This window comes from Paroedura picta, chromosome 7 (genome assembly GCF_049243985.1).
Source record: "Paroedura picta isolate Pp20150507F chromosome 7, Ppicta_v3.0, whole genome shotgun sequence".
NCBI lineage: Eukaryota > Metazoa > Chordata > Lepidosauria > Squamata > Gekkonidae > Paroedura > Paroedura picta.
In genome coordinates, this window is record NC_135375.1 from 120,715,030 (window position 1) to 120,741,040 (window position 26,011).

At 47.0% G+C, this 26,011-nt stretch overlaps 1 protein-coding gene across 6 annotated transcripts in view; it reads right to left on the reverse strand.

Moving 5' to 3' along the window:
• The window catches only part of ZSWIM8 (zinc finger SWIM-type containing 8), a 79,961-nt gene that overhangs the window by 34,318 nt on the left and 19,632 nt on the right, over positions 1-26,011 (reverse strand). For 3 of the 6 annotated variants that reach the window (XM_077346209.1, XM_077346211.1, XM_077346208.1), the window contains exons 2-4: positions 20,969-21,122; positions 15,125-15,219; positions 4,644-4,831 (exon numbers count right to left, since the gene is read on the reverse strand). In XM_077346209.1, coding sequence (XP_077202324.1) covers positions 4,644-4,831; positions 15,125-15,219; positions 20,969-21,122 — 437 coding nt within the window. Of the gene's footprint in view, positions 1-4,643; positions 4,832-7,805; positions 7,828-15,124; positions 15,220-20,968; positions 21,123-26,011 lie in introns of those variants that run through there. The other 3 variants (XM_077346210.1, XM_077346212.1, XM_077346213.1) reach the window with 3 other exon arrangements.

Sequence of the window (26,011 nt, forward strand, 5' to 3'; positions counted from 1 at the left end):
CCCATCTAGTAGGCCAGCAAGAAATTTGGATCTGTATACAATGGGCAAGTGAGAATGTAATGTGGGAGATCCTCCAGAACCAAAGCTCCACAAATACAGAAGCATTGATCTTTTGGTGTTTTATGGTATCGCCCACTCAGTGCAGCTGTTGGCATTGTTTGAAATCGCATGGAGGTAAAAGCTACTCTGAGACTATGAGTTGAAAGATAGACTAGATAGGAAGATCTCGAATGGTTTGTTTTGAATAATTTGTACCAGGGTGAACTTTTAGATTGCAGGATTAATGATCTATTAATCAAGGCATCTGAGATAAATACCCAGTCTCTGAGTTTGTTATTATCTCCTGAGGAGTTTAACAGGTCATCTGGGATGGAATAACGTGACAAAATGTTGTTTAAAAGTCTGAAGCGAGAAGGATCTTTGGCCAACAAAAGCTTAAAAGATTGTTCACTAAGTGAGTTTGAACTTGATGTTCCATGCTTCCATTTCTTCCATACTTTTACAATGGCCAAATGTATGCGAGCCCTAATTGAGGGCAGGCCAGTTTCTGCTCTGATAAGAGCTGCTGATGTCCCCTTTGGAAGGACTAAGATACGCCTGAGAAAAAGATTTTGAATAGTTTCTAAGCTGGTAATAATATCTTCCAGATTCCAGCAGCGTACAAGAGGTGAGGGACGACCTTGCTAGTAAATAGTTTCAAGGCTGGGTCTATAAGATGTCCTCCCTTTGTGTTGTAGAATCTCAGAATAGACCCAACTAACCTCAGTGCAGAGGACTTGATGGTTTCTAGGTGTGCATTCCAATTCAGATATTTGAAAGAGTTACATTGTCTGATAGGGTGCCCGTATATACTCCAGTGTGATTTTTTTGGTCTTTTTCTAAATACAATTACTTTTGTGTTCTCATCATTAATGTTGAGTGACTCCTCCTTGCAGTATGCACCTAGTTCTTGCAACAGCCTTCCTAGTCCTATTTTAGTAAAAGAAATTAGGGCCATGTCATCAGCATACAATAGAATGGAGATTTTTTGTTGGCCAAGAGATGGTGGAAAAAAATGGGGACCGGAAAGCCTCTTAACTATGTTGTTTATATACAGATTGAGGAGAAGGAGAAGAAGGTGGAGAAGAAGGAGGAGAAGGAGAAGGAGGAGAAGGAGAAGGAGAAGGAGAAGAGCTGGTTCTTATATGCCGCTTTTCCCTACCCGAAGGAGGCTCAAAGCGTCTTACAGTCGCCTTCCCAGGACGGGTGCAAATGTAGCTCTGTTTATTCTGAAGCTTCCATATCTTATTCACTAAAGAGTTGGAAGCATGTTGGAAGCAGCCAGTAAACTGAAAGATCCAGCAGAAACATTTCCATGGGGGCTTCATGCAACAAAATTGAATAGCCTTTTAATTCCTCCTTCTTCTAAACAAGGTCCTTTCATTCATTCAAGCACCTGTAGGTGACCTCCTTGTTCTGCCTGGCATTCCCTCCATGGTTACAAGAAGCAGCTGTGTTAGTCTTCCACAGCAAAAAAAAAAAAGCAAAGTCCAGGGGCACCTCAAAAATACCAACAACGTTTATTTCAGGAAAGCTTGTATAAGAAGAATGTGGCCAGTCTTTAAGTTGCCATCAGACTAGTTTTATTCCCACAATAGTCCTTCCTCCCTTTTATTTATACTGGCTTATCCTTATCCATGGTTCCTCCTCTTTATATTTGTGAAACCGGCCTTGGGGAGGAGCGAGTCCGGCTGTCCAAGTTGGAAAATAGGGCCTATCAGGGTTCTCCCTGCCCCTATGGTACCCGCCCTCCCTCACTGAGCCCTCACCCCTCACCTCACAGGCGAGGGGGCCACCGCGTCTGGAAGTGTCCCCTGCTCCACTCGCTCACTTGCTGGGCCCCAGGGAAGCGGCCGCGGCGGCTGGGGGGGAGAGATCCCTTCCCTGGGGCTGGGCAAGTGCTTTCGCCCTCTCTCAGGCAGCCAGAGCGCTTGGTGGGCCCCAGGGAAGCAACCGCAGTGGCAGGGGGGAGGGGGGAGGTTTCCTTCCCTAGGGCCTGCCAAGAGCTCTCACCGCCTCTGTGCGGTGGCGACAGCACCTGCCGGACCCCAGGGAAGGGATCTCTCCCCCCCAGCTGCCGCGGCCGCTTCCCTGGGGCCCAGTAATGCGCCACTGCCAGCCCGCAGGGCCCCAGCGGGTTGGGGGCTTTGCAGCTAATTTATTTATATTTTGCTTTATATACTGCTCCCTCTCGATATACATCAACAATTTTATTTGCTGCCTCTGATTCATCCATGTATTTCCTTTCTGGTTTTAGGATGTAGTTTGCTGGCTGCCTCAGAAACTCTGATCGAGCAGAGCTTCCTGTCTGAACAGGAAGTGCTCATTTCCTGCTCTTGTCCCCCATCTATGCTCAGATCCTTCACAGCAGGGGTCCTCAACCCCCGGTCCGCAGCCCGGCACCGGCCTCAAAGGCCATGGTGCCGGGCCGCAGCGAGAGGGGGGGAAGAGGCAGGCACAGCCGCCGGCACGGAAGCGATGCAAATACGCACGTGCGGAGCTGCCGCGCATGCGTGTTTGCGCCCCCTGCTGGCGAAAACGCACACGCACACTAGTTCTGCGCACGCGCGTTAGCGCCACCTAGTGGCAAAAACGCGCATGCGCAGCAACTGCACGTGCGCGTTTATGTGCAGCTGCAGCAGCCGGGCCGCCGGCTCTCTCCCACCCTCGGAGGCGGTCCACAACTACAAGAAGGTTGGGGACCGCTGCTTCACAGGATCTCTGAAACCTCCCAAGAATACACCAAGGAAAGTGATTATCCCAAACTCCAAGACCAGGGCTGCAATTTGTACCTATCCACCTATCTCAGTGTGAGGATCTTCAAAAAGCAAACTCTTGACTTGAAGCAAAAGATTTCATATATTGAGCAAGAAAGTACTCTCATCAAAACATTGTCAAAACTGAGTCTTCACATATAATCCCGACCCTGACGCCCACCCATGGGAATCCAGAGAAAGAGAGAACATTGAATAGCCAGAACACTCAGATAAGGGAATTCAAGGGTCTAAGGGGAAAGGGGAGGGGGAGGAGCAGATGGCTTGTCAGGGGTGAGAAGGACAGAGAGAGGAGACAAGCTGCCCCAATCCCTACAGGGCTGATACTCTATATACCTAGCTACATAAATATCACTAAATAATGGCAGGAACATCAGGGTTCTGACAGCCACATGCTGATTGAGCTCTTTAGAGATGGTTTTCCAGGAGAAAGATGCAGCTCCACAAAAAAGGTGGAATAATTTCACCACATACTGAACATTAAAGAAAACAAAAGTGTGATTTTTTTTGCTTCTTGTCTATTTTTACAGGGATTTCAGATGGACCTTATGAGGCTGTTTTAAGGACTACAAAGGTGCCAGTACAGCATTTTCATGTTCTGCCTCCTTTACTAACTTATTCCTTTTCACAGCTCTCCCTGGGATCTGTTGTTCATACACAGGCTTAGCAGCTTCTTCTTTCAGGAAGCTAACATAGCTAACCTGGCCATCTGGCTACTTCCCTTGCAAGCCCCACTACCTGCCCAAATTCTAGGTCTTAACCTGGAAGGTATTTCAGAACATTAAAGAAAAGCACACTTAGAACTGCCTAGCACTGAACAGTCTCCAGGCCTGTTCAGATAAAGCAGGAGTGCCAAACAGCTACCATTTATGAGAGTCCATTTGGATTTCAGCCTCACATACATTTCTGTCACAGCTTTCTAGAACCTCGCTTCACTTTAGCCACAGCATAGAATCAAGCTTGTGGGGCTCCATTTGGCCGAAACACATGGTCATAGTGCACTGATATGTGCACAAACTCGCCTTCATCTCTCTCTACTTTTCTACTTCTTCCCCCCTTCCCCCAACTGTAGCTCTCAGGAGTCTATCAACTGCTCCAGAAACTATGCCCAAGAAAGCAGCAGTGGAGGATGAAAGTGCAGGGAAGGCCCTGCAAGCAATTCCTCTCGACCTCCTGACCTCATCAGTGAGGGGGGGAAGTGGAAGAGGACGGAAGAAGTTGTTACACCTGAGCCAGAAAGGAATTTGGCAGCTGGGAATCTCCTCTTGTGCTGGAATAGTTTACTTCAGCCAGATTCTGTAATGGACTTCCCCAAATGATTTAATTGCATAGTGGAAGAAGTAAATTACAAGCAGTTTGTTTTTGTGCTTGAAAAACAAACTGTGGTTTGAGATGTTCTCTACAAACCAAGATTCCAAACTAGGATTAATCCATGGCTTAGAATCACAATTTGGCAAGGAGAACACAAGTCAGTTTGTGAATCAGTTGACCACAGCACAGCATGTCTTTCATGAGCCTCCACACAAAAAGGAGCACAGAAGCCTAAAGATCTGTCTATGCTGGCTATACAGCAACAAAGCAGCTTTCCCAGGAACTAGTGGAAAAAATAAACACAAAACAGGCTGGTGAAGCACTGCGCACTTCCCCTACTCTGAGTGGGAGGCAGTCAAGGCTGGCTTTACGTGCCTTTAACATATAAAGGTGGAGGACGTAATGCCTACCAGTGAAACTTTGTGTACATCAACATAACAACAGACAAGCATACCAAATGCTCTGTAGAACCCCTCCCAGGTCCCAACTGCCACACAGAAGCCGCAACGGGGGACTTACATTGTGTATCCGGAAGAGGCAGAGGGCAACCACGTGGGCACACCACTTCGCCCCTGCGCCACAAGTGCAGCTGCAAGATGTTATTCGGCATCTGTCAAACATCACAGCCACGTTGTATGCTCCTTTCGGTGGCACCATCTGAGGAGGCACCACTGTGGCACTTAGGTGGAAACCTGTCAAAGAACAGGCTGAAGGTGATTCTGTGTGGGACAGAGATCTTATCCCCCCCCACCCCCCTGACACAAACAACATAGGAACAGTCACCAGCTAGTTGCTTCAACATCTGCCAATACTGGCCCATTTTCCATTTCAACCAATAGCTCAAGCACCAGGAAGACCTAGAGGACACCAAACCAAGTATACAACACCCACAGCTGAATTTTAATTTAAAGAGAATAAAGTTTCAGAGAAGGAATTTTCAACAGGAAGGATTGTATTTGCAATAAAGTCCATTTAGGCATTTAATTTAAACAAAACCACTTCCCACGGATATCCCATTAAATTACCCAGAGCTCTACTTTACAGTCAGGCACATTTTAATACCTCTGCTAGTTTTCAGATGGGGTGGGGGCAGGAAAGACTAATCCATGGCTGAAATATGAACCCAGGCCAGCCCACAACCAAGCCTCCCTCCCCAGGAAAAGCTGCTCTAATTCATGAGGTGCCCTGAGTTGTTCAATACACGAAGATCTGAAAATACTGCAGCAGGCATTGATTGCTTCAAGGATACGAGACTCAGATGCCGGAGCCACAAGGAAGGGCAGGGTTGGCTGGGGAGGGGGCATCACATAAGCATAATAACCCTGTTTGCAAATTTACACGCACTGCATTAGACGGGTGTGAAAGTTCTTTTTTTAGTGTTTGGTTTATAAATTGTTCTTACATTTCTGCTATTGCGCTTGAGATGTTTAGGAGGAAGGCAGGCACATAAATGCGTAACTTGTCAGCAAGATAAAACTCACAGGATCATTGGCCTCATAAGAGCCTTGTTAGAAGGTGCCTGGAACAGGGATGTACTTGGACTTCTTTTTTAATTCAATTTTTATATTAATTCAAAAGTACCAGCTTTTATTAGCCCTGATTTATTTATTATTTACAAAACTTATATCCCACCTTTCTATCCTTACATGGGTTGCCAAGGTATCTAAATATTTAAAACATGCAAAATACAAGCATTAAAATCAGCTCCTCCCCACAACATCCTCCTAGACTAGCCAGCAGGCCACTTCCCATTCCATGACCAGCAAAAGACACAGATCTAGTTTCTCTCTCTGAAGCACGGCTGAGAAAAGCTTGCTATATGTAAAGTAAGATGGTTAACCGTTAATTTTCAGAAAGCCAAAATCTTTTACTTTACCCAAAAAATCCTTTGTTAAATATGGGTGGCAGATTGACAGCTGTGACACTGAGCAGCCAGGTTTCACCAATGTCTAGGCATATTTTGCCAGCCCCCTGGTCTGTGGGAAGCTTGGGCAGCCCACCCACTGAGACTGCCCACCCAAAAAGCCTTGTTCAGAAAAGGGGACCGACATATCCCTTATGTGATCAAAGTCTTCTAGGCCAAGGTATATTCAAGAATACAACGGGCGCTAGAGCTTGGCAGTGGGAAGAGGAAGGGGAGGAGTTGTCCAGTCTGTAAGGGCATGGGGTTGAATGTGTGTGTTGTGTGGGAGGTTGTGGTGGTGTGGTGGCAAATGAGGGCATGGGTGTGGAGATATGGGTGTCAAGAACCTGTGGTGTGGAATGTTCGTTGAGTGTGGGAGAGGACTGACCTTTGGGAATTGTGGAATAGTGGTTGTAGATGAGCTTTCCAGAGCCATGTCCTCAGATATGTGAAGGGAAAATCAGACTGGAGACTCTTCTTAGGGGAAGATTACATGGCAACCAATTCCCCCCAGTTCTGCGTCATTTCCCTTCTTGCGTGAATTAGACCACAGACCCCAAAATGCCCGTCTGCCCTAATACACATGGGGTAGTCACAGTACATGGGTGTCCACCCTGTTCCTTCTGTCTCCATTTTTTCACTGTTGATAAAATGTTATGTGCCCACATGCTTCTTTCATGGATGCTCCTTAGAAGAAGAACGCATTTTTGTACCCTGTTGTTTACTACCCAAAGGAGTCTCAAATCAGTTTACAAACACCTTTTCCATTTTTCTCCCCACAATAGTCAACCTGTGAGTTATGTGGGGCTGTGAGAGGTCTGAGAGAAATGGGAATGGGCCGCAGTGACCCAGCAGGCCTCAGGTGTCTCAAAGCATTTTCCAATCATCTTCCCTTTCTCTCCCCATAGCAGACTCCCCATGAGGGAGGTGGGGTAGAGAGCCTCACAGGGAATTCCTGAATGCAATGGGCTTTTCAGCTAGTAACCAATAAATGTAGAAAAGCTAAATTTTTTTGTGTTAGAAAAGCTAAATTTCAATATGAAGTGCTAAACATAAGTGTTAGCAAATAGTGCTAAACATAACAAAAGGGTTCTTTAGTTATATTTCAAGTTAGAAAAAGAGTAGGGACACCATAGGACCACTGCGAGGACAAGAAAGTGAAATAAGAGAGGGCTGAACTGCTTAACTCCTATTTCTCCCCAATCTTCTCTTGTGAGGGAAATAGTGCTCAATGTGGCAAAAAGCATAACACAGCGGGGAGATGGGAAGGTTGCCCTAGGATCACTGTGGGGACAGTCCATAAACACCTAGTCCTTTGGATCAGATGAATTGCATCCAAGGGTACTAAAAGAACTTGCAGATGTCATCTCTGACCCTCTGCCCATTCTTTTTGACACTTCTTGGAGAACAGGTGTTGTCCCCATCTTCAAGAAAGGGAAAAAGGAGGGCCCGGGTAACTATCAACCCGTCAGCTTGACATATGTAGCTGACAAAGATTTGGAGCAAATCATAAAACTCTCTGTCCTTGAGCATCTGGAACACAGAGCTGTGATTTCTAAGACTCAGCACGGTTTCGCAAGAACAAATCATATCAACCTTATCTATGGACTAAATTGAAAGCCCATTTTAAAGAGGAATAAAATGGGCGCTAGGAAGGCGACGGTGGCTGCATGTCTTTGCAGCAGGCGGCGGCGTACCCGAGGGCGTGGATGGGGCGGCCTGAAAGGCTCCGCCGTCTGCTGGCAGCACGGCCAGGCCTCCCCCAGCGTGGGCCTTACCTCGTTGAAGTCAGGAGCGATTTGAGGGGCTCGCAGTTGTGTCGGCTCAACCGTTGCGGCTGCTGGGTCTCCCGCAACCAGGCGGTCCCGTCGGAGGCACTGGCAGGGCAGTCGCAGTGACGATCGCGGGCATGCCGGCTGTTGCTGGTGCGGCAGTGCGCGGCAGCAGCCGGAGGCTGGGCGGGGCCGCGCGAAGCTGTTTGCGCCACCGCCGTGGCTGGCATCAGGGCCACTGGGGCGGGGGAAAGCGGCGGAGGCTGGGCGGCGGTAGCGTGTGTCGTCGCTTTAAACAGAAGCCGGGTGGGGCGGTGGCCAGGCGGGCTGCTGGTGGCCGTAGGTGGCGGCGGGTCCTCCAGGGTGCGCAGGCATGCGTTTGGCGGCTGTATCGTCGGCGAGTGGGGCTAAGCCGCGCCGGGTGTTGGCGAGGCGGGGCGCTCGCGACAGGAGCCGGCACCGGGTCCTCGTGGAGACGCGTCCACATCGGCGGCAAGTGGGGAAATGGCGGATCTGGGCTGCCAGTCCAGGGCGGGCCAAGTGGCCAATAGGGAGGCGTGCTATGCGCGCCTCCCAATTGGCCACTTGGCCCTTGAGTTGCACTCAGAGGGGCCCAATCAGGAGCCGCTTTGCGGCTCCTGATAAGGGGAGTGCTGTGGACATACTTTATTTGGATTTCAGTAAAGATTTTGCTAAGGTTCCACATGATATTCTTATTGACAAGCTGGTAAAATGCGGTATGGACCGTAATTCTGTCAGGTGGATTGATAACTAGTTTACAGATTGTACCCAAAGGGTACTTCTTAATGGTTGAGCATCCTCTTGGAGGAGAGTGACAAGTGGAGTGCACCCGGGGTTCTGTCTTGGGGCCTGTGCTGTTCAACATATTTATAAAGTATTTGGATGCGGGATTAGAGGGGATACTTATTAAATCTGCAAATGATACTAAACTGGGAGAGGTAGCAAACACAACAGAAGATAGAATAAGAATACAGGATGATCATTATAGGCTCAAAAACTGGTCTAAACTGAAATTCAATGAAATTCAATAGGGAATGTAAAGTTCTACATTTAGGTAGGAAAAACATTTCCTGACATTTATCAGGAGTACTGTCTCTGGGTTGGTCCCTGTCCCCTGGTCCGAGTAGCCTTCTACTGTTGCTCCCCAACCTTCTCAAGCTTGCGTCTGTGAACAGCTGCTTTTCCTGGCATGGATCAAATAGCTTTCCCTTTGACAGGTTGCGTTCCTTTGTCCACAACGCTAGGATGATCTTGACTGCCGATGGCACCATCAGGTTCTTGTCCTATTTCAGGGACATGTCATTTTGGAAGGGAAGTTTTTAGGAAGTTCTGGAGCTGTCAAGAATGTAGTCTTCCCCACACTGTGCACAGGTTCGAAATCAAGATGCCCATCGTGCTTGCCAGCATTAGTACGGCCGATGGTTTCCCTTTGATTATTTGTCCTGCCAGATCCATGGTCTTTTGAATCTTCTTTTCTGCCATGAACAGCCGGGATGCCACGTTGTCTATCTTGACCCCTAGGTGCTGTGGGGGTTGAGTCAGTGTTAGAGAACTCTTTTGAAAATGCACTATGACCCCGAAGCTCTGCAGTGTTCGTAGTGCGATCTTGGTATGCTCTTAAGCCTGCTGTAAGTACTTTGCCTTTAACAACAGGTTATCTAAATACAGATGTGTATGTATACTCTGGCTCCTGAGTAAGGTCACCGAGGTGATTAACATTTTTGAAAAGACTCTGGACGCTGTGGACAGACCAAATGGTAACGTCCTATATTGGTAATGTTTGTGCCCACACAGAACCTGAGAAACTTTTTGTGTGCCTCCAGGATCGGTACATGCAAGCATGCCTCCATAAGATCCATGGAAGTAAGGTAGTATTGTAGTGTTTCTGAGATGGACTTCAGAGTTTCCGTCCTGAAGTGGCGGAGTCTTATAAAGAATTTTATGTCCAGCACCGCTTTCCAGTCCCCGTTCACTTTGGGAATGGTGAAGAAGATGGAGTAGATCCCCAACTTCTTCTCTTGGCACTAGTTTTATTGCTCGGATGTCGAGTAAGTATTTTATGGCTGCTTGGGCTCTTTCCAGAAGATGAGAGAGTTCAACGAGATCTGAACACAATGGAAAAATGGACAAATGAGAACAAGATGCAATTTAATAAAGGTAAGTGTAAAGTTCTGCATCTGGGTCAGAAAAATGAAAAGCATGCCTACTGGATGGGGGATACGCTTCTAGGTAACACTGTGTGTGAGCGAGACCTTGGGGTACTTGTGGATTGTAAACTAAACATGAGCAGGCAGTGTGATGCAGCGGTAAAAAAGGCAAATGCCATTTTGGGCTGTATCAACAGGGGCATCACATCAAAATCACAAGATGTCATAGTCCCATTGTATATGGCACTGGTCAGACCACACCTGGAGTACTGTGTGCAGTTCTGGAGGCCTCACTTCAAGAAGGACGTAGATAAAATTGAAAGGGTACAGAGGAGAGTGACGAGGATGATCTGGGGCCAAGGGACCAAGCCCTATGAAGATAGGTTGAGGGACTTGGGAATGTTTGGCCTGGAGAAAAGGAGGTTGAGAGGGGACATGATAGCCCTCTTTAAGTATTTGAAAGGTTGTCACTTGGAGGAGGGCAGGATGCCGTTTCCGTTGGCTGCAGAGGAGAGGACACGCAGTAATGGGTTTAAACTACAAGTACAATGATGTAGGCTAGATATCAGGGGGGAAAATTCACAGTCAGAGTAGTTCAGCAGTGGAATAGGCTGCCTAAGGAGGTGGTGAGCTCCCCCTCACTGGCAGTCTTCAAGCAAAGGTTGGATACACACTTTTCTTGGATGCTTTAGGATGCTTTGGGCTGATCCTGCGTTGAGCAGGGGGTTGGACTAGATGGCCTGTATGGCCCCTTCCAATTCTATGATTCTATGATTCTAGTTTTGTCTGTGTCTTTGGGCAAGGAGATTGTACAAATGTTGGTGGGAACCTTTGAAACTCTATGGCATAGCCTTGTTTTAAGACTTTCAGCTGTCTGAATGATCTGTCAACCATTGTTCTGGAAATAAGGCTAGATGGCCTCCCACCAGAACATGGGAGTCATGCTTTGTTAGGCTTTCCATCCCTGTCCTGTTTTGGTGGATGGTTTCCTCTCTGGAACCTCTGGAACCACCCCAAAAGGTCTGTCTACATGAGGACCAGTTTTGTCACCTGTCCTGAAGCTATTATATATGTTGTAAAAGCTAAAGGAGGTACCTGAAGATTGATTAAATCTCCTGTTACGCATAGTGCCCTATGCATCACCCCCTTCTTGTCACATGTCTCCACTGGCACCTCACCAAATAGCTTGGTACTATGGAAAGGATATACAGTCACTATAGACTTTGCTCTGGTGTCTGCTTGCTATGCGCACATTCACAAGGTTCACCTTGACTCTGCTGCCATGGCCATCGCTCTGTCATTGAAGATAGATGCGTCTAGCATTGCATCTGCTGTAAAAAAAAAGCAGCCTTTAACACCCTATCCATTCCTTCTACTATTCTCTTGCCAGGGTCAGGAATCAGTTGTATCAGCTTCTTAACCCACATAATAGTAGCTCTAGACATTATGGATGAGATGGTGGAGGTTCTCACAGACATAAGGCAAAATGTGTCTTGCATAAGGCAAAATCAGGCTTTCCGTCCATCATGTCTCTAACTGACCCCTCTCCACCTTCAGAGAGATGTCCATACGTTTGTAGGACTACCACAGGTGCATCCACAATAGATGTTTTCAGTATTTCCTCAGCATAGTGTACAACTTTTGGGCTTAGGCTGGTAGCTGACTATTTGCCATGGGTTTTTCCCACTCAACCCTGAACTTTTTTTCAAAAGTCAGGTAAGGGAAGATTTCTAGGCACATCCTCCTCTGGAGGAAAATATTCCCTGTTTCCATAGGGCCTCCTAGGGTCCTGCTTTGCTGGATCTTCCTCCCCCTGCTTCCACTTCAAATCTAAGGCATTTAGACATTTTGATAATCTTCAGGCTTGAAAAACCTCTTAGATACCTCTGGTAGTTCCATCTCTTCAATTACCTCCTCATCCAATAAAAAAAAATCCTCATCTTCCTTCACTGAGGACTGTGGAGGGGGAACTCCAATGGGACCTTTTGCGTGCTACCATAGTAGTCCAGGACGCTCTCTAATATCCTTCTTCCTCTCTCTATGACTCTGGAGAGGCCTGCCTATAGCGTCTGTGCTCCTCCGTTCTCGCCTCCTTCTATCAAGCTGCGCCTTAACTACCTTTGAAATGCATGTAATAAGCTCCTTAGAGAGTAAATATTCCCCATTGGGCCTTACTGAACTCCGGACTTCTTCCTCCTCTCCCTCAGTCTCCTTGTGAGTCAGCAGGGACTGGGTAGTGGACGTGGAGCCTCCCACGCGATGTTCCTCAAAATGGCTGCTGCGCACCTTCTCCTTGATCTTTTTCCTGTGGCGTTTGGCACCTCTACGTCTTGGCTCTGTCAGCTGGTTTGAGGACGGCCTGAGGTGCTCCCTCCAGCAACTGCAGCTCCATATTCTTTGGCTCCATAGACGCCTCCAGCTCACCTTCTGAGAGAAGGTCATCGGCCATCCTCATGGCGTGTCCTTAAATTATTAGGGGATTGTGCCTTTAATGGCGCTAGCACCCAGAGCAGATAGAAGGATAGTGGGTAAGAGTTGTTGTTGTTGTTGTTTTTTAATTGGGGAGGATAAGGCAGGCAAGAAAGACTGGGGGGGGGAGCGAAGATCCAAGAATAGAAAAATAGAACAAAAATAGAAGAAAAATAGAAGAAAAGTATAAATATCTACGTTGGTCTCTCAGCTCACTGCTCTCTCTCCAAGGCAGAAACTGAACTGAGTGCCACCTAGGTATGGGAAGAAGATGCCTGCCTCCCTTGATCCGACTGAATCTCACCCAGAAAGATGCCCTCACCCCAGGAGGAGAAAACAAAATCACCCCCCTCTATTTATTTCCTCAAATACCACACCACAAAAACATCACATAGGCAAAGCCAAGAATTAGAACACCTCCTCCACCAACTCAATACACAGCCAGAAAACAAATATACCCTGAGAAGATTGGAGCTAATTCAAAGTAAATAAATAAAAGCACACCTAGAAAAAAAAACCCAAACCTACATGAATCAAAGAACAAAGTTAAGATGGAGGAAGTCAAATAAAGCAAACACGACCAGAAGGAGGGAAGAGAAAAAGGAGGAAACACTAATCCAAGATATAGGAACAGGAAGGAAACTGAGTTATCAGCACCAAACAATAACAATGAATGCTCAAATCAGGGCAATTCTGAGATAATAAAATGGAGGTGCTCAAGAACAACAAGGATGAGTTTCTTCTTCCCATCCCATGGTACTCAGGGGCAGCAGCTAAGGGCAAAAAACCACATCCAACTCTGATGTTGTGCAATGCTAAATCGATCAAAAATAAGACTGCTACTCTGCAATCCAACTTTGCAGAGCAGGAAATAGACCTAGCATGAGTGACAGAAACCTAGATCAGGGAGGGTGAAACAGTCACCTTAAAAGTACTAGCCCCTGCCAGGTTTTCTGTCCTTCATCAGTCACAAACAGCATAGCAGGAGGGAATGGTGACAATTAAAATCCCAGGAGGATTACTCCTTCAGAGCCCTTCCTGCGCCATCAATTCCAGGCAGAGAATGTGTTGGCCTCGAGTGGGATACAAATGAGAGCTTGGCCATCTGAATCATAGAGTAGGAAGGAACTTGCAGGGTCATCTAGTCCAAACCCCCGCACAATGCAGAAACTCACAACTGCCTATCCACAGTGAACCCCATTTCATGCCCAAGTGATCCTCCGTCCACCAAAATTCTTCAGAATCCAGTCTGTCCTGGAGGAAATTCACCTACCATCCCACAGTGGCAAAAGTTCCCTGGGTGTGCAAGGAAGGGACACAGAAGCAAACACTGGCACATCCCTTCCTGCCTTCCGCTTACAATCTGCCTAAGTTCATAAAATCAACATTTCTGTCAGATGACTGTCAAGCCTCTGCCAAAGAAGGAAAACCCAACACCTCTTGAGAAAGCCTATTCCACTGAGGAATTGCTCTGTCATGAACTTCTCCCAGATGTTTAGCCGAAAATTCTTTTGAATTAATTTCAACCCACTGTTTCTGGTCCAGCCCTCTGGGGCAACAGAAAACAACTCTGCTCCATCATCTATGACAGTCCTTCAAATATTTGAATTCCCAGAGGGACTGAAGGAGGCAATGGTTTGGCCTCTGCTGAAGAAACCATCCCTGGACCTGGGGGAGTTTGCTAACTAATGCCCCATCTCTCATAATTCCTAGGGAAGGTGGTGGAAAAAGCTGCCACAGGCCAATTGACAGCATTCCTAGAAGAAACTTCGGCCCTAGACCCAGCCCATTCAGGCTTCAAGCCTGGCAACGTGTTGAGACAGCACTGGTCACCCTGATGGACAACCTCCACCACCAGCTGAACTGAGGTAGATCGGCACTGCTAATACTACTCCATCTCTTGGCAACATTTGACACAGTAGATCATGAGCTGCTAAATCCACCACCTCGCTGACGCCAGGAGCTGGCCCTTCAGTGGCTGATCTCCTTTTATCCATGGTCATACACAGAGGTTTGCAGTTGCAAAGAGCCAATCAAGGCCCAATCCAGGCCCAGTCAGAGCAACAGTTCTTAATAAGGCCAGGCAGTTCTCTAGGGCCTAATGGCAGCAATCCCAACAGGCTGCAATGGAAGTGCACAGCCTCATGGGACCCAGGCCTGCAGTGAACACTCACTCATAACACCCCAGCCCACCCACTCACCCCAACCTGGCAAATCTAACAAAAGATCTGGGCCAAAGGCCTCAGCCGAGACCAAAGGCCTTAGCCAGGTCCCACCTCCGCCCTATCCCAGGCTAACAGACAAAGACAGCCCCACAAAGCCACTCGATGGCTCAATTCCTGACAACAAGGACATGTGCCAATTGATGGGCTGCAGGAACAGCCAGAGACTCAAGATGACACCAAAATTCTTTCCAAGAGCTATCAGCAATTCACCAACTGACATGTACAGTCATCTGGAGACTCCACCAAACCAGATCAGGGCTCTAAGGGCAAGCTGATACTAGTGAGGGCAAGAATCCAGCAATGTATAGGCCCAGTGCAGAGTGACCACTAAGCCACCCAGTTCAAGAATCCCACTCTTGCCATCCCATCCAGCAATAAGTCCAGCCCCCGCTTCAAGGCAGAATTCGACCTAGACATCAAGTGCTGAACAGCAACATCAGCTGGTCAGCTTGAACCACCATACCTATCTGCAGCGGATCTTTAACAGCTCTCATTCGGAAAAGTTGCTCTCCCCTCTGGAACTCATCTGCACTGCCGTTGGCCAAGCAGGAGTATAATCTAGGAGAAGTCAGTAAGGCAGGTGTCAGAGTATGGATTGACACAGAGATGGGTAGATTCAAGCAAGAAAACCATATCCTTCAGCTTACAAAACCTGAGCAAAGCTGTTAAGAACTGGGCATTTTAGAGAACTAATTCCTAGGGCCGCAAAAAGTTGGAAGCAACTTGATTCCACTTAACACCCACCCACAGCATGGTACTCTATACCAAGCCTTGGAAAGTGTTTAAGAATCACCAGGATATATCAACAAGCAATCCTTAAGACAATTTCACTCCCTTATATATTTGGGGAACAGCCTCCTGGGAGGAGACTGTCCAGGGCCCTGTCCGTCCCAGTCCACCCTGATTGGCCCTCCCTCTCCAGCTCCCGCCCTCCTTACTTGCCTGATAGAAGCTTTGTGGCTGCGGCCTCCATTGTTGCCCACGAGGAGAAGGCAGCAGCAGGGCTTTGCAGCCCGCAGGTATGCTTCTGTGCTGGGAGGAAGTCGGGAGGGAGGGAGTTTGCAGTCTCCCCTGTGGGCCGCAAAGTCCTGTTGCCACCGACCGGGGGGGGGGGGGGGCGGCTTTCCACTCCCTTTAGCCCACTTTGCGGACCAAAGGGAGCCACGGCTACCCTCTCATGCCGTCTTGCCTGCTGCCCCTTTCAAAGCCCATTTTTAAAATGGGCTTTGATACTTAGTACTCTGTAAGTTGCAAACCCCTCCTGCATTGTCCCTATTAGGAAATGTGGGTTTCATCTGAGAAACAATGCCTTTTAATGACAATAGCTGGAGTCAATATTTTTGCTACAATTTTTGGAAAAAGAAAAAAAGTTGTTTATTTTTAGTTTCTAAATGAGTCATGATTTGAAAATGCACACAAAGATAAGGAAATCTGACATTATAACAACAGCTGGGCCTCAGCAAATCATGATCCAAAACATCAGCCCATGCATAGCTAATTTAATCTCACCAAACCAAACAAACAAAAAGCACAAAGATGATGAAATCTACACTACATATGCTGTGCCTTGTTCTGTGTTAAGTGCTAGATGTAGAATCATAGAGTCAGAGTTGGAAGGGACCTGAAGAGTCATCTAGTCCAACCCCCAGCATAATGCAGGAACTCACAACTATCTACCCACCTGTAGTGACCCCAATTTCATGCCCAAGGGATTGCCTACACCAAAAATCTCCAAAATCCAGGCTGTGCCACGTTTTGATTTGCCAAAGGTTTGCCCCTCTTGTTTAAGGGAACCCAATTTTTTTTAATGTCACTTTAAGATTTTTTAAAGGCACCGGGGAAGGCACTGGCAAACCACCCCGTATTGAGTCTGCCATGAAAACGCTGGAGGGCGTCACCCCAAGGGTCAGACATGACCCGGTGCTTGCACAGGGGATACCTTTACCTTTAAGACTTTTTAATTGCTAGCACAATGATTATTCTTTTATTTAACATAAAGCAATCCTTATAAAGAGAATATGAGAAGCACCTCCCTCCCCTTGTAATTTTGCACGCTCGATTCTCTGTAAAGTGACAACTGGTTCCTGAAAAGGCTGTCCCACGGAGAGGTAAAAGATGTCAAAAACATTAATTTCCTAAAATTTTGCTAAACGTAATCAGAGAAGCCTTTCAAAGTACATTTGTATTGGCAGGAAAGAGAACACTATATGCATTCACTCTGGATCAGGGAGTGATCAGGATCAGGAGCTAAAGTGACACCTAACTTTAGCAAGCAGTGGTTAATTTGCCTGAAACATTAACCGTTTTGCATTCAGTGTCCCACTGTTGGGCCCTCCCAGGTGTAAGTGAACATCAGGCAAAGTCTGCCTGGGCCTGTGATTTTTGTGCTCATTCTATGGCAATATCTTATCATTACAATCCCCAACCGCTGCAGATAAAAACTAACCTAATCTTCCCCTCCCTCCTTTGCACACTCGGCCGCAGTCACCCACAGCCCCCAACCACCATCTCAGGGGTAACTCATGCCCAGATGACAGGCAAATGGGCGTATATGAGGAGGGACCTGCTTTTCTTAGCCTGGCCTCAATCAAATGCCTGGCAGAAGAGCTCCATCTTACAGGCTCTGCAGAACTGAGATAGTTCTGTCAGGACCCTCAGCTCTTCTGGGAGTTCATTCCACCAGGCTGGGGCCAGGACTAAAAAGGCCCTGGCCGAGGCCAGGCATGCCTCCCGGGGGCCAGGGACCACTGAGTCAAACTCGCAGACCAAAGAGCTCTGCGGGAGGCGTAAGGAGACAAGTGGTCCCTCAGATATGTGGGATGCAGGCTGTGGATGACCTTAAAGGTAAGAACCAGAACCTTAAACCTAATCCAGAAGTTAACTGGTAACCAGTGCAGCTGCCTCAGCATCAGCTGGGTCCTCCAAGGTTACCTCGTTCTGCACCAATTGCAATTTCTGGGTCAAAGATAAGGGAAGACCAGTGTAGAGCAAGTTACAATAGTCTGGAGATGACCGTTGCATGGGTCACTGTGGCCAAGTGTTCTGGGGACAAGTAGGGCGCTAGTAGCCTCATTTGGCGAAGATGGCAAAATGCAACTTGGACTACCTTTGTGATATGAGCACCTCCATATAAAGGGAGGAATCAAAGATCACCCCTAGATTCCTGGCGGGCAGTACAGGTATAAGCTGCACCCGGTCCAGGCAGGATAAACTCGCTTCCTGGTCCTGCTCCCATCTTGGAGGGGTTGAGTTTTAGGCAACTCTGTCAAAGCCATCCAGACACTGCTTCCAAACCTCTGGCAAATGTTGCTGGGGGAGGGGGGAGTCTGGCCATCCATCCATCAGGAAATAGAGATGCATGTCATCTGCATACTGATGACAACCCAGTCCAAAACCCCAGACCAGCTGGGGAGCATATTGACTCCTGTGGTACTTCACAAATGAATGCAATGGAGCGTGATAACTCTTCCCACATCGCCACCCTCTGTGTCCCTATTCCCCGACCCAGCAAGGCGGTATGTGAGTGACCACATCAAATGCAGCCAACAGAACTAAAAGCTCAAGGATAGCCGAACCGCCCCGGAGTGCAAGTAGAGCCAACCTCCAGTCTTCCTCGACAAGGATCCCCACCCCAGTGGAGAGACCTTTGGTTCCTTTTCTTCTGGTTCTTTTCACTCTATAGACACCTTCCATTTTGTTTTACTTTATTTTTGGCACAGTTTTCCTTTTCTTTGTTGACTACCCCTGGACAAGGAAAGCAGCTCCAGCCAGGGACCAGACACACTCAAATCCACTGAAGAAGCAAATGTCACCAGATGCAGAGGGGGCAGCACAGCAGACCCCGGGAGAGAGAACTGGAAACAGAGCAGCTTAGAGAGCTCCTCTGATTAACTTGGGGGAGGGGTGTTGAAAGGTGACAGTGGTTGCTTTCTTCCATTATATTATTTATTTTTATTATTCCAAGTAATAATTTTGTCTGTTGAGAATCATCTTCCTCCCTTGCCTCTGTGGAGACTGCAGCCCACCAATCTCCCCATAATGCTACGAGAGAAAGGGGACCCTGTAAAATGCCAGGATCTTCAGCAGGAAGAGGGAAGAAGCAGAAACTGCCAATTTGATTTGGATCCAGCACTATATTGGACAGGTTTCTGGCATGTGCCTTGAATAGTCAACAGTTAATGCAAAGTTCATTTTCTCTGCCTTTCATTCATACAGTCGCATGCTCAGTGTGTTTATGCAGGTAAAAACCATAAGTCATTCCCCACCTCCCATGGATGTAAAAATCTGCACAGCAGGATCCACTTAGGACAAAGGTCTTTCTGCAAGCCTGGAAAAAAAATACCAGATTTGCAAAAAACTGTGAACCAGAGGATGGGGGAGGGGGTATCTTAAAATTCAAAGCCATGAAATCTGTGTATGTTCCAACTTGGGCAGGAGAAGGAGAACCAAAGAATTTCAGGTGGCATTTTTTGGTTGTCAACAAAACCCAAAATGGGACTCTTAAAAAACCAAACAAACAAACAAACAAAAAACAGTGCAGCAAGCAGGCCTTTTGGAAGATAAGTGTGGAAGAAACAGAGTGGACAGGGGGGAGGGGCACTGAAGGCAATTGGTGGACGGAGTTTAAAGGGAACAGGTGGGCAAGCAGACATGGGGCAGCTGGGCAAGGAGATGATCAGATGAGTGGCTAACAAGCAGTAGTCATGGAAATACAACTGTGTGGGGCAGAGGAACCAGAGGCAGAATAGGGAAGGGGCTGGCAAGCAGAGGTCGAGACAGAGGGAAGCAAAGGCCACAAGGGGGGGGGGGGCTTCTACACTCAGACAGGACCTTTTAAACTAACCCCCTGTCCTTTCCACTGTGTTTCAATACTCTAATGTAACTAGGGAATATTCAAGTAATACTATTACTGCAGTTAAAACCAAAACTAATGGTTAAATCACTGCTTGCAAACCAATCAAGGAGTTTGCCATTACAACACACAATTTGTTGCTTGCAAATGTCATTCAAAAATGGTTTTTAAAACACACAAGGGGCACAAGACTTGCAGCTTCACTGCTGCTGCTGATTTCAGTCAACAACAGAAAAAAGAACCTATCCTAAAGGTATCCCCTGTGCAAGCACCGAGTCATGTCTGACCCTTGGGGTGACGCCCTCCAGCATTTTCATGGCAGACTCAATACGGGGTGGTTTGCCAGTGCCTTCCCCAGTCATTACCGTTTACCCCCCAGCAAGCTGGGTACTCATTTTACCGACCTCGGAAGGATGGAAGGCTGGGTCAACCTTGAGCCGGCTGCTGGGATTGAACTCCCAGCCTTTTGGGCAAAGCTGTCAGACGGCTGCCTTACCACTCTGCGCCACAAGAGGCTCATGAACCTATCCTAGACCACAATAAACGATTTTACGATGAATGCAACTAAACGTGTCTAATCTCTTCTTTTAATTGAACAACCAAAACGGCCTTCAGATTATAACCGTTTTCAAGTCAGTTTTCATCAGTGGTTGTTTTTCAACTTAATGTTTGTTAATGAAGTCCTTCAATAGGATCAATTCTTCTTATTGTGCCCTAGGATAGGTTCTTTTTTCTGTTGTTGTGCTCATTTTGAACCGTGCTGATTTCTGTCAGTCAGTCAGTAACCTTTTATTGGCATAAAATATGTATAAAACTTATAGAAATAGGGCTTAAAATTTCAACGAAATAATAAAATAGGCCATGGGTTACATAAACGAACAGATATTAAAATGATTAGATAAACTATAAAAGATAAAATACAAAATAGGCAGCATATTATAAAAGCATCTTAGTTAAGACTCTAGTGACTATAATGGTTGTCAGAGAGCAGAAATTGCAAGGTCATAGATAGAAGGCTTGTTTCCCAGCAAAAGCAACAAAACTGTCATCCCGACACTGCTCATATAAGGGGCAATCTAACAAAATGTGTGAGACAGAGTCAGGGCAGCCAGAACCACACGGACAGAGTCTTGCATGGTATGGGATATAGTTAAACCTTCCCTCAAAGACCTTTGAGGGGAAAGCATTCATTCGTGCCAGGAGAAAAGCTCTTCTCAGGGGTGGGATATCAAGAAGATGCAAATATGTAGGCATAAGATTTCTCTGCATAGTGATGCCAAAGAATGCTGGAGAGCAGACTCAAGGCTGGGTAAGGCATGAGTTCCTGATGCTCATGGTCTAATATTCTGTTTAATAATCCGGAAGATACATTTTTTTTCCAGAGGTAGTAGGGAGTTCAGATTGATGCCGCCTGCTGATTTCAATATACACAAGACCGTCAAGACGCGAGCTCACCTGATGTCCTCCTCATTTTCTGGAAAGCTCCAAAAGGCAATCCGAAGCTGCAGCTGTTCAGGCACGGGTGGGTAGACCTTTTCCACCACCTCAAACGGAATGTGAAAGGCCACCTGCTTGGCAGACAGCTCCACTAGAGGGATCACCAGCCCATCTAATAACACAAGCACAAAACAAGAGGCCCAGTTCACTCAATTGTGCAGGAATTAAGCTGAAGTTGTACCAAAGGGAAGTAGTTAATGAATTCAGAGATGCTACATGAGATCTTCTGCTCTCTACCTTCAACCAGTGGAGTAACCCCAGCTGTTATTTAGTACAACATTATTATTATAGCTTATTTAGTACAACACTATTATTGCACCTTCCACCAGAACAAAGCTCCTCACCTGGCAGAAAAGAGTCACTGGACTCAACTCTGTCCGTGTGTGGCTCTCATGTGTGTCGCCATATTTATTGTCTCAAAAAAGTAAACCTTCTGTCTGAACAGCAGAATCAAATCATCAGTTCCAGTTACTCAAGAGAAGTGAGGTGCTTTTCAGGATAATTATGCAGCTCACAGAATTGCCACGAGCTATGGGGAGTGGCTGCAATACGTCTAGGAAATCAGAATGTTACTCGTTAGAATTGCAGCCATCTTTTATTGAGAGCAAAATTCATCCACCACAAATTATTTACCTATCCCCAAGATACAGAAGGACTGTGATACTCTCCCCATCCTCTGTGAGCCTGGAGGGGCTGGAAGCACCACAAGGGAGAACAGCAGAGCTCCCACTCCAGGCGGGCCCAGGGGTGCTCTTCACCAAGGCCCATCGACCCAACTATCTACTGACATTTTAGGAAGAGGTACACAGCTCACTTAGACTGGTTTTGGATTAGACTAGTCTCACATTTTGATGTTTTATTGTCTTGACTTATAATGGTTTAAGTCAAAGCTCCCCAACTTTTCTGAGCCTGCAGGCACCTTTGGAATTCTGACACTAGGGGAGGGGAGCACTACAAAATGGCTGTGACAAGAGACAGACCCAACCACAAAATGTCAGGGTGTTTATGCATAGCTGTAATTGTAAATCTTCAATATTTCAGGCACAAGTTTTGCTTAATAGGATACCTTTTCAAATAAACATACTGCATAAAAAGATTTTCCTGCATGCATACACACACAACATGAAGATCCTGGTGTGGTGGCAGCTGCTACTAAAGCAGAAAATCAAATCAATGGCCAATTAGAAGCCCTGCTATGCAAAAGCCTCACTTGGTCCTGCCCACTTTCCAGGTGGTAAAGGTGCTTGTGGGCACCATGTTGGGGACCTGTGGTTTTAAGGATTTTTAAAAATTAAGATAAAATATGTAATGATCAGCAGAAACATAAAATGCAGAGGCAAAGTCATAAGATATGCATTATGAAACAATTCACATTAGATACAGATACAAAAAGCCTTTATTGGCGTAAAAAACAATACAGGTAAGGAGATACAAAATGGTACAATTATAAGAGTCAGGCAGAGTTACTCAATTTTGTTAAAAACAGGGAGTTAATACTAAAAACCTTTGCTAAAAATTTTGCAATGCGGGCGGTCCGCTCGGGATCCTTGCTATCAATTCACATTAGTCCAGCACGTTTGTGACGTCTATTCCAGGACGCCTATCTCCAAATCACTTTCAGCTTTGATCTTACAAGAACAGGGACCTGAGAGACACGACTCTCATAAAAGCCAAGACCCTCAAATGCTTGGGCTCACAAAACGAGCCCTCTGTCCAAATGCATTTCATACTGGGCTGAGCAAGAGCCAAAGCCTCCGCTCTCCAGTGAATTATGAGCCCAGAAGGGAGGAGGAAGGGCAGGGTGAGCTGGCAGAGGAACATCTAGGGACCACTGGAGTCTGCCTCTGTCTGCAAAATGGCTATGAGAAAAGCTTGTTGTTCAGTATTGTGACTAATATATCTAGATGTTCTCATGATACCCAATTCTCAATGAGGCCAAACCCATGGATACTTAAAACTAGAGAACATCCAAGAAAGATTTTTCTGCAAATCTAAAAAAATCCTGAAATTTGTAAAAACTCCTGAAATCTAAGAAAAGCAAATACATGAAGGGCCACCTTTTCCATTATGACCCACCACAAAGTGTTCGTTCAGTGATAGGTGGGCCTGGCTTGATTGTGATTAGGGTGACGGTCTTTTCCTCTTTAGCCCCACCCTGGAGGAATGCTTTGGCTGAAGTGTTGGCTTGGCTGCATTTCACAGGGCATGGAAGACAATCCATCAGGCTTTCCACTACTGAAATTTTGGGGGATTCTATGTCAAAATCTGTGTATTGAGTTTCCACTGGATTTTACTGAAATTATGGTTTTATTATTCTTAATAATAATAATATACTATTGAATAAATAATAAATTTGGGTAAAGGAGGGATATAAATGTGATGACGGCACATAGCTTCTCCTGTGCTCTCCTCTTCTTTGCACCTTCTAGCCAACCTACCCCCAGATCTTCAGCTATCGGGCCTTTTAGGGAAGGGAAGGAAGACACAGAGGGGGATGGGGAAAACAGGCACGAAAAGGAGTGTATAAAACTGAAAAATGATGTGAGGTTCCTACATATTAACTTGGGGCAGGTGGAAGAAGCATGCAGATACTTTGCTTTGGGTCTGAAAAAGTACATTAAATGGACCCTATTTTAAAAATCCTGCTGATCTAAGCAACAACAGGATAGTCCTGTGTTATAGATGTGTGGAGAACAACAGTCAATTCTGAATGAAGCAGACAAGAAAAAGCACAGCTGCCTGATGGGGAGACTTGGGATGTCTCTCAATTCAGACAAGAGGCATACAAATGGCCCAAAGCCTGTTTTGAACAGACTTCAAAACAATAAACAGCTGTGAATTAAGAAAACAAAGGGAACTTAACAATGAAGAAACATTTTTGTGGTCAAAGACAGCATCACCCGAACCCAATTGAAGCATGCATTCATGCATTCATTTTACTGCCCTCCACTGTGGGAAGGGCAGAGATTGATATGGGTTTATGCCATGATTATAAATACAATGCAAAACCAAAACCAAAAAAGGAACACAACCTTGCTATAAGTACAAAACACCAAGTGAGTCTTTCAAACTCCAGTTCTCCTAGACCAGAATGAAAGGCAGCCCAGGGGCAGAAACAACACCTGTCGCTTCTGAAGACAAGCAGGACAACTGTCAAGCGATGCTGCACCACAACTGAAAAGAGAACATGGCACAAAACAAATGTTTCTGCCCTCCCACACCATGACTTCTGGAAGGCTAGATGGGAACCAACATCTGCAGGACATGTCCTCAGACAGCTGGGAAGCAGCAGCAGCAACCAAAAAGCTGTGACTGTACCACAGAGAGTACGTGCAAAAATGCCTTTTGTGAGGGTCTATTGTGTGCATTCAGCAGTACACTTTCTTGTTTTAGCAAAATTAGTTAAGAAACTAGTAATCAAGCCCGCTGCAGTTTAAATACAGCGGACGCTAGCGGGCCTATGGAGTTGGGCAGGGTGGCTGTGCGGCCTGGCGGCAGGTGGCCGCACACCCGAGGCCGTGGATGGGCTGGCCTGAGACCCTCCCCACCGGCTGGCGGCTCATGCAGGTCTCTCCCCGGCGCGGGCCCTACCTGAGGCGTTGCAGGGTAGGAAAGAAATGGTGTTGTGCATTCTCGGCGGCGGGACAGAATAGAAGGGGTCGGTGTTCTGGCCCCGGCGGTGCGGCCGCAGCATCTCCCGCCGCCATCCACTCCCAGCAGAGGCACTGCCGGCGCCGTTGCTGCGGCCACCGCCATTGGGGGTGGCTCTGCCGGTCGAGGCGTGGCGGCTGGCAGCGACATCTCGTCCTGTGAGGCGGGGCAGGCAAAGGCAGTGGTGCTGCTGCCGCGGCTGGCAGCGGGGCCACTGCCGCGGGGGAAGGCGGCAGCGGTTCGGGCACTGTCGTGGGTGTGGCTGGAGGCTGTGCTGCGGTCGCGGTGGTATCAAGCCGCATGGGGCATTGGCGAGCCGCCCTGCTCACAGCTGGGGCCGTGCTGGCTCACCGTCGCCGGGCGGCCAGGCAGCAACTTTCCGTCTCAGGGGCAAGGAAGAAAATGGCGCCGTTCGGCTTGCGATTGGTCCCTTGCCTCCGGATTGACAATCGGAGGGCCCAATTGGCAGGCGCTTCACGCCTCATCCCGGACAGGGCCCACCCTCGGGGCCCTTACTGTTTTATTTTATCCGCTCCACAGGAGCGGTTAAAGATGTATATCCTATCTTTTTACCCAAAAGAATCTCATAAAAGAAATAACAAAGAATGCATCCATCGAATGGTCTCTTAACATCTACATAACCGCTGGAGGCAGTTTCCATAGATGAAATCAGTGATACTGCCAAGACCTCTGTTATTCAGGGATACCTTTGGCATTTTCGATACACACAGATTAAATTTATGGATTTTGTTTTCTCTGGCTATTGTTTGGAGAGCTTCCCTTTGCAGGGGTCTATAAGCAAAGTCAGCAGGTAATCCCTGACTACTAGAAATTTAATTCTAGTAAACAGCAGGGGAAGCCCCTGTATGCTCCGGCCAGTAAGTAACTCATTTTGGAAAAGTGGCTGGCTGCGAATTCTCCTTTCAAAGCAGCTCCAGATGGCATCTTGCCCGGAGGACGGGCATTTTTTACCATTGTGGGTAGAAAGAGGAGGCTTTCGATACAGTCCTGGTAAATCTGCCTGCTGGACAGTTAGAAAAAGGACAAGCTCATTTAGCAGAAAAGGAGGACACACGCCAACTATACTGTTTAGCCAAAACCATTTCTCCTCCCCAAAACGAGATTACATCCAACAGGAAGCATCACAGATCCAACCGTAGAGTGCTTTCTTCGCGCTTCATGAGGGAACACCTGCAGCACACTCACTATTGAACCACAAATGCATTTAGGGCAGTTTACAAGCAGAACGAGCCCTTACATTGTTGTTCGTCGAGAGAGGGAAGAAGAACTCATGCTTCCAGATTCCATTCAAACAAAGCTCAATTATTTCTCCTTCAAAAGTCTCTGTTC